The following is a 13,004-nucleotide window of genomic DNA, read 5'->3' on the forward strand; positions in this document are numbered from 1 at the left end:
CGTAAAAATATACTTTGCATTGCAGTTCTTGAGAAGAATTTAAAAGATATTTATATTTCTATGTATAACTTTGAACCCCTGCTGTGGCATCATCCTACTCCCAGGGTTTTGAACAAGCTTGAATTCACATTATATAAAAACATGCCATTAAAATTTCACTCCTTCTTAATTATCTCCCCTTGAAAAGGTGTCTCTTCATATGAACAAACTTAAACCCCTTAAACAAATGAATGGGCAAGTTTGATTGAAATTAGCCCAGTTGTTCTGGAGAAAGAAGTTTTATAAAATAGGAAAAGTTTATAGTAATATGATAGACCAACGGAAGTGCATTAGACACAGATCACCTACACTATTGTCTCATTTCAGCTAATTAAATGCCTTATAGTTATAAATTCAAAGAAAAAGATTTCCAGTAAGAAAGGAAAAAATTACCATAATGTATCAAGAGTCTTATTCAAACAAACAAAAACGATTAAGATGGCAGTTTTATAAAAATGTAATCTCCATTTTCATCCGTTGGATGAAGCCTGATAAAAAAGAAATCCAGAATGTTTCTCTTAGGTCCTCCATCAAATGGGTTAAAAAGCTTCCCATCCTTATCCTTCATGTGGGCATATCTTTTGTACTTCAGCTGTTCATTTGTTGTTAAATTCTTAACGATTGAATAAACCTGAAAATAAATGCAAAAGAAGATTATTGGATGAACCAACAATAATTTTAAGCAGATTTCCACTGCTTTGAAACATATACAGTGGAAATTTACAATGTTTAGATTTGACATTATCTTTATTCTTAAGGGAGAGCTCACCCAAGATCAAATTTGAAAAAAATCTCACAAAAATGTCACCATATTCTATTGTTTGCATGATATATAAGAAATTTTATAATTTATAAACTCTGGGTAATGTTGCCTGAAATTTGGAACAATATACAGAGTTTATTAGTTACATAGTCTTTTAGTGACAGGGTATGGTATGATACCTGGTTAGTAAATTTCATACCTGGTGAGGCGGAGCCAAGTCAGGTATGAAATTTACTAACCAGGTATCATCCCATACCCTGTCACTAAAAGACTATGTAACGAATTTACCCCACCGATGTAATATTTACGTTTTATCTGTAGTTTATAAATGGTTTTCTCTGCTAAATGCTTCATCACGCTTATACTGTGCTTATTATGACGCCACGTTTGTGTTTGTGACGTAATACATCGACCGGGTATAGACTAACAACTGACCGGGTATAATTAATCCACCGCCTTCACGTGACAGACTTTAACCAATCGTAAGCCAAGATTTCACGGAAAAATCGACAGAGGTGGGGTGATATAATATATCTGGAGTTTTCTGTATTAAACTTTGATTCAAGTCATTGAGTAAATCTAAATTCTAAAATAAAATATAACGCATGACTTACCAGGTATAAACACAGGTAAGAGGCCACACACAGGTAAAACAGCATGAGGCAGAGGAAGAACAGGTAGACCATATTAAGTTCCTCATACTGGGTCAAGGCATAGTAACTGAAGAAGGTGCTTAAAAACCCATTTATGGTAACACACCATACAAACCCTACAAATGAAACTCTGAAAAACACAAGACAAGATACTTATAAAATGGCCTCCAATCTGCAATCGGCTGAACAATAAACAATCTCCTGATTTTCATTACAATGACAATTTTTGTTTGTTTGTTTTTTTTATTTTTAGATGATCTCTGAAAGTAAATTGGATATTTTTGAAACTAAAAATAAAAATCTTATTAGGCAGATGAAAAAACCCTAAATATGAAATCCATCAGGAGATTATTTTTACAAAGAAACAAAACGTGGTTGACTGGAATCCCCTATATGATTCCAGTCCCCACCTACAGACACTTGTGTTCAGCTGTGATGCGTCATGGGGACCCTTGACATTGATGGTCAGTTCTGGTCTTACCATGAGGACGGTCACTGCCGTGACCGCTACGGTGGCAACACCTGTATATGACTGCTCCTATAACTACAATCCAATCCCAGCCAAACTCAGATAGAAGATGGTAGCAGAAGAAGTCCGTAAAGAGAACATTGCCAAACATGGTGAGGACAAACATGAAGAACCAGGGCCTACAACAGAAGAAACTGTCGATCAGGCTCAAGTGAACTCTTACTGTGAGTGTGGACTGTGAGCTGTCAATCAAGCATGCCATTGATCACGTTCATTTTTAATTTTTTTTTTTTTTTTTAATAAAACTTTAAAAGTGTCTTAATAAAAATAAGAAATTTTTTATAAGAACTAAAATCATAAAAACAAATAACAGTATATGCATGCACCAGTGTTTGAAACTCAGCGTAAAATTAGCTAGACATGCAGGGCTGACTGCTAGTGAAAGCTGTCAGCCCTACCAAAAATCCTCTAGCCCGAGAAATAATTGTCTTTTATAAATTTGTCTTGATTAAGAGATAATGTGAATGCGACCAGATCACCATAACTTTGATTCCAAATCCTCAGGCTAACGATTTCTACCTCTGTACCTATTGCACTTTGCTACCAATACTTTACACTAATCTAAGAAAGATTTATCAATTATATGAATTTTAATCTAGAGGAAATTTTAACATGTCCAGTCGGGCGTCAATATATGTAAATCCGTTCCCCCATGACGAAATTTGTGCATCTCGGGCGGTCGGGCGCACTGTTATTTCAAACGCTGGCATGCACATAAAAGGGATTAATTACGTTATTTCAGTATAGTTATCTACTTTTGTTGAGAATATAGTAGGAAACTGAGGGGAATAAAACAAAAGTTGGAGTTCTGTCTAAGAAAAATAACCATATTTCTTAACATTTGAAAATTTTACGGTACAGTTATACAAGTGTAACAAACATGATATAATGAATGTCTGTTTAAAAGAAAATAAAACATTTTCAGTTTAGAATTATGTATCCGTAAAATTTCACTGGATATAACAAATGCACTCTTATTGGTGAAATATAACTAGCTAATGAAGCGAGGACATATTATAGAATCTTTTGTATGTTCACAATTACCATTTTCATATTTTATCAGTACTTTAACAGTATCATTTATGTATGATTAATGTCATTCCCTAAATGCAATTATTAATCAGCCCTTAGCCCTTTCACAATAACTTGGTACATGTACTGCTCTTTTGCAGAGCAAATTAGTAATGTTTGAAAAAAAAAAATTGGAGGCATTAAATAAAATTTTTATTCATGAATTGCTGTTATGTCAAATTTGCCAAACAAGATCATTTGCCCTGCAAAGAGCAGAGCCATAGCTATTGTAAAACTCTACCATGCTTTGGTTAAAATGACTAGAATACAAAATAATTTGTGTTCCCACTATCTCCTGACATTTTTATTTCAGTTCAATTTTTAATCACTTCAAACTACAGGTAATTTCAATTAAAGATCTATGTCAAGATTTTTTTCAACTAAAAATCATAATAATAGTATTTATTAAAAAGAAAAAAAGACAAGAAATTACCTATTCTGTTTGTCAACAAAATTTTCATTATTCTAAGTCAGGTTTAGCTTTATTTTGGACAATCTCAAAATTAAGCTAACATATATAGAATAGGTTAGGCTGGCTGAAATTAATTCTACGTTTAACGTCACCTACAAACTTCAAAACCTATAAGGGCGGGAGGAAAAAATTAAACAAACAAAATTTTCAAACAAATGTGTCTCTACTCATCTACAAGAATTAATATATTGTAAATAGTTGTAATAATGTACAGGCTTCTTATTAAAAAAAATCATTTTCAGTTTACTGTATCTTATATGATATATTGATTAGACACAGCTCAAATATACCCCTTAATATTGTCCATCTCTATGGAATGTAGTTTTTAGTTGATAAAAGTAGGAGCAAACCGGAACAAAACATTTGAAAAATTTGGATTTGTTTGTTTTTTCAAAGTGCCAGTTTCTCCGAAACCTACGCGCGCGGGTGACGTTAAACGTAGAATTAACTTTGGACAGCCTTAGGTATGTGCATAAGACTACGATATGTGGCAAGCAATGCTTAAAGCCCTTGATAGCAAGTGTAAGTAAGGCCTAAAATAAAATATTGTTTGTTTGCAGTTGCCGACCGACCCACCAAAAATGCACCCGACCCAAACTTTTTTTTAGCCATTTTGAAATTTTTTTTTTTTCTCCAATTTTTCAGGATATTAAAACTGTTTCATTTTCAATTTTTTTCTTCATCAATCATTGGTTTATACCAAGAGTGCAGCTTATTCATGTATAGTAGGCCTATGAAAAACTCTGTTTCATGTTATCTAACAAAAATCCGGAAACAATTTTTTTTCCAAAAAAAAAAAAAATGCCTACCTACCTACCCAGACTAAAAATTATAGGTCGGCAACTGCAAACAAAGAATTTTTTAAGCTTGGCCTAAATGACATGAAAAAGCACACTTTCAACAAGCCCTTCTATATCATTATGTAGACACATATGTCGAGAGCACCATAACATGTAACCCTATACTCAAAAGTACAACAAAAAAAAATCCCACTGATAGATTGCAAGAAAATCATGCCATGCCATTCCAGATGATGAATATAATGAAAGAAATGCTATTCTGGTTTTAAAGAGTCTAGGTGGTGAATATGAAGAAAAAAAATCCATTTGTATTTATGAAAGGGAAATACAGTAGACTTTGACCATCAATGTAGAGAGCCCAACATGCACCACCACAGCTGTGTACAATTATAATGTTATGAATACCAGACTTTATCATTTATTTACATATCACATTAACTCAAGTTATTGTTCATGCAGAATATGTATATATTTTTTTGTTTACTAACACTGGATTTTATATGTATATGGTATATCTTTGTTCATTTCCACATACCCTTAACTTAATATTCCATGCATAATCCATTTATATGTTTTTAAAGACAAGAAGTGCAAATATACATTTAAAGCAGCTTATATCATGAAATATTGGCCATAGCAGATATAGAATAATGTAAGTGTGTCATCAATTTTTATTTCCCTCCATTTCAAAATTATCAAACACAAAAATAATAATTACAGTAATTATTAGGTTTAAACTTCACTATCAATCTTCCAATTTACTGCTATGTCCAAAATATCACACGTGTCACATATAAATTATGTTCCCCACCTGTTATAGTATCCCACACAGTTATAGATGTAAGGACAGTGATGGTCGAACACCCTGACGCAGCGGTTACACACTCTACAGTGCTTGGAGCGGAGCGGTTTGACCGTCCGACACGTGTGACAGAGCCGACTCAAGGGATTCTCACCATGCTTCCACTCATCAAAATGTGCTACCTGTACAAATAATAAAATTAAAAGATTTATACGCACACCATTATACTTATATATTACTGGTAATTTAACTTTAATTCATACTTTTGTCTTCTAAATTTCTGCATTTACTAGTTGGGACTCAAATAACACAGTTTTCTTTGTCTTAAACATTCAGTAACATGATTTACATGGTATTCAATTATTTACAAAAAATAAGGACAGCAAATCAGCTCGTTGAACACAGACATCTTTGGTAACTTTTTACAATGCAACCAAATAATTCAAAAACATTGATGGTAAATCTGAATAAACTGTTTGCTGTGCATATATAAAACTGTTCAACATAAGAAGAACTGAAATTCCTAAATTTTATGCCTTACTTGTTTTATAGCCATATCATATTCAGGTATGTTTCTAGGAAGGAACCCCGGATCTGTTGTGCTGGCATGAAACAAACAAATCCACATGGCAATGTTTACGAAGAAAAAGAAGATATGGAATAACTGAAGCTCATTCCAGGTATATGGCAAACACTGAAAAAAAAGAGATGGCATATCAAATGGGGTAATTTCACTGGCAATTTTTTTACTCACTATTTTGCCTGTAATAACTTCTTCTGACATGTAATTAATTGTTTATCTTGAAACTTTTCACTGTACAGCTGTTTTCAATGATATAATAATGTGAATATACTTTTAGTACACCTAAATATATTAAAATGAAGCAAATAAGATTAGAAACATCTCTTATTCAATGTCAATGTACCTTAAATATATACATTGGGTATCCCCAGCAAATGGCATTGACCATGAAGAAGAGAATGGCTCCTTTACTGTTTCCTGGGGGACCAAATGCTATTGTACTACAAAAAGAAAAATGCAATTAACTATCATGCAAACTACGATGTACTTGATTCTTTTTATCATGACTAATCTAATGATACCACACTTTAACAGTAAACAGATTTGTGGGACACTTAGCATGCTCAGTTATATATTACATGTATCTGATGATATTCTTGATTATAAACATTTAAATAAATGGATCATGACTCAAACAGCATGCTTACTAAAAGTCAATTTTAGGCAGTAAACTCTTCTTCTTTTTAATCTGCCTCTGGAGGTAATCACAGACTTCTTCGTGTTTTCTACCAAAGGCCAGCATCAGAGGAGTCTTCCCGTTCTTATCTGCCACCTCCACCTCCACACCGTCCTAAAAGAAACAGCACGGGATCATCAGAAAAAAGTCACTCATAGGTACCCGACCACAAATCAAAGATCAAAGAATTCATTTTCTACCTGTTCACAGAGTTCTGTTACACCTGTTAAGCTGCCATTAATGCACGCTAAGTGAAGAGGTGTCTGTCCATAGTTGTCTTTCTGACGAGGATTAAAGCCGGAGTAAATCAGCAGTCTCATAAGCTCGGAATGACCTACAACAAAATATAAGTATGGTTAACAGTTTAAATGTGAACTTGTCTTAAACAAAAACAAAAAACTAACATCACATCAAATATGCATAAGAATTTTATGTACTAAATGGGTACGAGATATAGATAATTCTGACACAGTCATTGAAAAATAAGTCTAATTAACTCACTATACATGTATAAAGTACATCTTTCACTCATGATACTTAACAAAATATCTACAGGTAACTCTTGATGGCTCGAACTTCGATCTCTCGAAGTTCTTGATCGCTTGAAGTGAGTCTCTGGTCCAGATTTTTTCCCCTATATAACTAAGCAAATTTACTCTTGATTTCTCGAACTCTTGATCTTGTTTTCATACAACGAATGAAAAGTATGATGTCTGTATTATAAAGAATAAAAAAATAAACATAAAATTACGATGTACATTTTTAGCTTTACTCAGATTAATAAATATTCATCTAAAATACGAAATCATATTGCTGTTTTATAAAAACCACGTGTGAAAAGTTAGCACTGCATGAAAATCATTATATCCGGTAAAACTAATTTTAAAACCTGTCAAGCAAACCCGTAACATTATGGACTCTTGAAAACTCGAACTCTTGATCTCTCGAAAGTTTTTCCTTGGTCCCACGGACTTTGAGGTATCTCGAGTTACCTGTAGTATTTCACTGTTTTTGACTAAATCAAGAGATTTTGACTCAGATACTATATTCTCAAACATACCTTTAAAGGATGCCCAATGTAAAGCATTATCCCCATCTTTGTCAACCATTTGTAAGCGGGCTCCCTTGCCCATTAAATACCCTGCTAACATTGTATGCCCATACTGACATGCCACTATCAGTGGTGTACAACCTTTTAAGTCAGTTGTGTCAATGTTCACTCCATACTGAAGTAACACATCCACAATGTTAATGTGTCCATTCACACATGCCCAGTGGATTGGGTGGGCACCGAGCTCATTATTGCTTGGCTGATCCACTGGACCTTTACTGTCCATAATGAATCTAAGGATTGTCATGTGACCTCCCAGGCATGCCCAGTGAGCAGGTGTGTGACCCTTCTCATCTTGCATACTAAAAACTTCAGGCCCATCCTCAGCTATGGTTTGAACTGGAACCAATAATCTAAAAAATGACAAACAAAATGATGATAATAAATAAATCTGGGTAAAAGATTAAAATATAATGTAACTGAGTAAACCACATTTTATTAATAATACTATAATAGGCCAACAATTCGAAACATGGTAGAAACAATACAGTTGACTTGAAAAATGAGCAGATAATTTTCTCTGAATATTCAAAAAAGAAAACAAATTCCAAAACACATCTTTTGGTTTATCATTTGGTTTCACATCTACAGTTAAACAAGTTAAATATTTAATCCATATAAATTCTAAAATTTAAGTTAAATATTTAATCCATATAAATTCTAAAATTTAAATGCAATGGGCATTTAAAAAAAAAACAACCTTTTTTCTTGATTCATCAGTAGTTCAATCTTGAAAAAAAAAGAGGACTACCATCATATTGATAAATTGAAAAACAATTTCAATTTCTTAGAATACAAATATTAAACTAACGGTATGTACAAGAAAAGTACAGGTGCCCAGAATGTTTGAAATATACAGGTACATAAAGTAAAGAATACATCCATCTGTAAATATTGTATTTTATGCAAAATCCATTTAAAACTATCACAGTTACAACTTTTCTCTCAATATATAGTTTTTGTTTTATCACAAGTAACATGCAAATGTAAAAGGAAATAACTTTATCCTAGCCATTTCTATCTACTGGATCTAAACTTCCTTCCTAATCTTAGGTTTAAAGACTGTACCCAATCTTGATCTCCATTTCCTCATTATAATTGACTTCTTTTATGACAAACCCTAACACTAGTGATTACAAGGTTATTTGTAAATTCAATGTTTCTCTTTTTTTCATTACACTTCATGGTGCATGAAAAACAAACAAAGGTCAATTAACATGATTATTTCATTCTTTGATTCATCATCTACAGTTTGGTTATTATAAATATCTGTATTCAGGTCAATAGCTTAAGTCAAGTCTTGATAATCCTGATCTTTTAACCTTCCAGACAAAATTTCTAGGGAACAGAATAAGCATTCACTTATCTACCAATTAAGACAGATACCATTCACTAATTAATCATCAAGATAATTAATTTACTCAGGAATACAAGTCTCCTGATTGACGAAGCTCAATTTTTTATGCTTGGTAATTTTCCCCTAAAAGTTTGACATATACTTTGATATTCCACTGACATGTCAAACATCAGAATAATTACAATTTGAGTTGACAGTCCTAGCTTAATTATGATTTGGAGTTTTAAATGTCAACAATCTTTAATATTTTGAATAAACCTGTCTCTTTTGGGATGCTGACATTCAAATACAAATTGTATGTATACTTAACACAAGCAAAATTCATTGCTTGATAGATAGGATTTTTTAATAAATAACAATACTGCCTTAATGCTTACTACTTTAATACCTGCTTGTAAATGCAGATATTTTTTCACATTCATTTTTATTCATTAATAACAATTTTCAGTTCTTAAAGTACTTACCGGTATATCATGATGGGCAACTTAATTTTTTCCCCGTTTGCTTTAATATTTGACACTGAAGTTTCCTACCATACCTTTGAAGAGATCTTTCGAGATTCCTAGACTCAATTTCCAGACATATGTATAGCATAAGTTTGAAAAATTACAAATAGCACAAAACCAAATGGTTGACCCTCTACCTGTCTTTTTTTTTTTTAAAATGTAACACTACATAATCTTTAATTATGGGCTCCTTAATTGTTGACAACGAAATATAAAACCTAATTAATAAATATATGAATAAAGAAAATAGAAGAAAACTACATATATTTTATATATATGTTATAATATAAAAACGTAAAAAGAGTCTTTACTCAATACACACACCTATGGTCAAATTGGTCAAGTTTGTACATGAACATAGCAACGGTATAAACAATGTAAAAACAAAATTTCTGTCAAACATATTTCAATATGTCAAATTTTAAAAGCTCTCTAAACTTAATAAATAATGAAATTAAACTATCGGGACAAATATTTGTTATTTGCATACTTTGTTCTTCTTACAGGAAACTCAACAAATACGAGTTTTGGATACGAGTATATTTAGTGTTAATTTATTTACCTAATTATCAACATTATACTCACCCAGATTTTACTGCTGCAAATATAGGATGATCTTTACTTGAATTTGCATTGTCTCCCGCACAACATGCACCATCAGGAACATGGTTGTGTGTCTTTTTTTCAGAGTTTTTACCAGCTCCTAGTCCTAGTAGATCCATGCCTGACATGCTACGGCTGTGTTGCGAGTGTCATATATATGTAGGATTAGGCTAATTAATGGAAAAACGAATGTTCCGTATATCGTTGATTTGCTAAAGGCCTCGCTTGTTTTTAGTAAAAATATGTTTGAAGAATCATAATAAATCTAAAAAGTTTTCTAATTAGTATTTAATGATATAATATATATATAAATGTATTTCGTTTTGCAGGAATTTATTTTCCTATTTTTTTTTTCTTTTTTTTTTTTTTGGTATTTAAATGCGCATGCGCTATATGAAATAGTATGGCGGCCGCAATGGATGTTGATGACAGTGGTGCTGACGGAGATTTGGAAGTTCCTGGAGGTTCAGGAGAAAAGGGAGGAAAGAAAAGATTTGAAGTTAAAAAAGTTTGTACTGTATATCACATTGAAATTTTATTCATGATTTCTCTTTAAAATGACATTTAAATGCCAATACAATCAAAGAAAATGTAGACAGTATTTCACTGTTTGAAATCTTTAATTTTAGAAAGTGAAGTTATAAATAATGTTAATAAATTAAGATTACGGATTCACTGAGTATTTATCATTTTAAAGTCACAAAAGATAAAGAGAAGTCCTATATATTTTATTTTTGTATGCCTTTGATGTATCATGATTTAAAAATAAAAAAATGAGTAATTGTTTACTCCAGTGACATAAATAGCAGAGATTTATAAAAGATGTAATGAAATAGGCAAATATTGGCCAGAGAAAACTGACCAGTTTTTCCGTCATTTTTTCAAATGTGTTCAGTAATGACATACCAGAAGTAAAGGTGCTGTCGACTTTGAAAACCACATAATTACCCCAACCCCTTTACAACAATACAGTCATGATTTACATTCATGATCGTGATAATTCACAAGAGGTTTATTAAATAAACTAAATTAACAATTATCTTGAATATAATAGTAAGCACAGCGAGCATCCCAAAGTGACGCTCATCACTGTTAGCTCTAACGACAATGCCTGGGCGAAGAGAAAATTTTGACTACTGCATGCATATTCATTCTGTAGAATTTTCTTTTTCATCAGTACCTTTGACCCACAATGCATTGTTTCTTTAAGCAAGGCTCTTGTGAGAATAACAAAATGGTAAAACAAATAATAAACTTGCCTTGATTTAATGAATATATTGCAGACATATAGTCAGTAAAACAGTTCTTCATTAATGTCAGCCCTGTTCAGGTTTCGTTTGGTAACATAACCTACATATGACGTCTGCAAGTGAAGTTCTTGGCTCAAATAACTGACCTGAGATTTTTTTTTAAAAAGAAATCTGCAAATTAATCTATTGGTAAAAGTAATGTGTCTCCAAACGTGTCAGTGGTCAAGTCATTGTAGGAAAGAAAAATTGAGGAATTTTACTTATATTTTCTTTTTTTCTTTCTTTGTCATAGTGGAATGCTGTTGCTTTATGGGCTTGGGGTAAGTTATTTCATGAAGCTTAATTAAAGATATCTGACAACGAACAAATGTATAGACTTCTTAAGATGTTACTGTGAAATCACTCATTTTTCATCAAGGATTATTTTATTTGTTTTTGTGCTATGTAAGGCCTCACAAATTCATGTCCTCCACAAAATGTTAAATTGCAAATGAATAACAATGTAGCACTTCTTTATCCATGAATTCACATCCACAGGGACCAATATTTTTTTCTCAAATCACATAAATTTGATTGCATTGTCATGAAATGTGTGATTGTATAGTGCATAAGCAGTTTAAAAGAATAAGTATTTCTCTGAGAATTATCATAGTCATTTTAATTTATTGCTTATTTAGAAGTGTTATCAGTCTTTTGTGTATCTATTCCAATTGTGTAAAAAAGATGACCATGTATTGTTTCATTGCAGACATAGTAGTTGATAACTGTGCTATCTGCAGAAATCACATCATGGATCTTTGTATAGAATGCCAGGCTAATCAAGCCTCAGCCACGAGTGAAGAATGCACAGTAGCATGGGGAGTTTGCAATGTAAGTTTGACTGATATACAAAAAATAAAATCCTGTTACACTTTAATTCTGTAGGAGACAGGGTTTGACATTAAGGCACGTCCGACCGACTGAGTCTAATAAAAGATTGGTCCGGTCGGGTAAAATGTCGTCGTACTAGACTGACTGGTCGTGTAAGAAAAATAAATGAACTTATTATATATTTTTAAACAAATTATTTATTGTCGATGAAAAAATAAAATTAAAACGCTTCTAACTGCATAGTACAAAGAAAACTACAAACGTTACAGACAGCATGACTTAAAAACAACAGTTCTTTGTCAGCATTCATAACTACATGTACTCGGCTATTTTCCTAAAGAGAAACAAAAAGCTGTTTATCGTTCACAAAAATAGCTGATTAGTTACGATTGTCATTGTCGAAAGATTCACCTTTACGACAACGGTAAACCATTTAAATAGCATTAAAACTATAATAATAAAATTATGTTTATTACATGTATAATTAAATTCTCTGAACATTTTAATGGTATCAATATTAAAATTGTATACAAGTTGATAAATTAGGACTAAACACGGCAAGCAACATGTATATGACCTAGTTTCGATGTGACTTGTGCTGGAAAATGTTGTTATTATGTTCCCCAAACGGAGTTTGGGAACATATTGTTTTTACTTTTTCTGAATTTTTTCTTTGTTCTCCGGTACTTTTTTGTCCGCGAGTGTTCTCGTAAACTACTCATCCGATCTAGGTGAAACCTTTTTAGGGTCACTAGGTATGTTATGTAGATGTGCGGAACGAAGGTCATTTTGCGCGCACGTGCGTGCATGTGCGCGCACGTGTAACACGTGAAATGACCAATAGATAATAGATTTAGCCGTAACTTTTTAAATATTGGATGAAATGCTTTGAAACTCATAATATAAGGATATAATAGTA

The 13,004-nt window shown here is 32.3% G+C and overlaps 2 protein-coding genes across 2 annotated transcripts; one reads left to right on the forward strand and one right to left on the reverse strand.

Moving 5' to 3' along the window:
• Nucleotides 1–472: 472 nt before the first annotated feature.
• Nucleotides 473–10,094, reverse strand: LOC134280701 (uncharacterized). The gene is made up of 9 exons (XM_062763146.1): nucleotides 9,948–10,094; nucleotides 7,449–7,852; nucleotides 6,589–6,722; nucleotides 6,360–6,502; nucleotides 6,056–6,152; nucleotides 5,671–5,823; nucleotides 5,139–5,311; nucleotides 1,417–1,585; nucleotides 473–670 (listed from the first exon to the last, which is right to left on the reverse strand). Exons 1-9 carry the CDS (start codon nucleotides 10,091–10,093, stop codon nucleotides 473–475), a joined length of 1,617 nt encoding a protein of 538 aa, XP_062619130.1. The 5' UTR covers nucleotide 10,094.
• A 274-nt stretch (nucleotides 10,095–10,368) lies between these two features.
• LOC134280702 (E3 ubiquitin-protein ligase RBX1-like) lies at nucleotides 10,369–12,139 on the forward strand. Its single transcript, XM_062763147.1, has 3 exons — nucleotides 10,369–10,473; nucleotides 11,508–11,535; nucleotides 11,964–12,139. The coding sequence occupies exons 1-3, from the start codon at nucleotides 10,369–10,371 to the stop codon at nucleotides 12,137–12,139; spliced, it is 309 nt and encodes a 102-aa protein (XP_062619131.1).
• The last annotated feature ends 865 nt before the right edge of the window (nucleotides 12,140–13,004 follow it).

Source organism: Saccostrea cucullata, unplaced genomic scaffold (assembly GCF_032062105.1).
Source record: "Saccostrea cucullata isolate Sc308-1 unplaced genomic scaffold, CSIRO_AGI_Scuc_v1 ctg5800, whole genome shotgun sequence".
Taxonomy (NCBI): domain Eukaryota; kingdom Metazoa; phylum Mollusca; class Bivalvia; order Ostreida; family Ostreidae; genus Saccostrea; species Saccostrea cuccullata.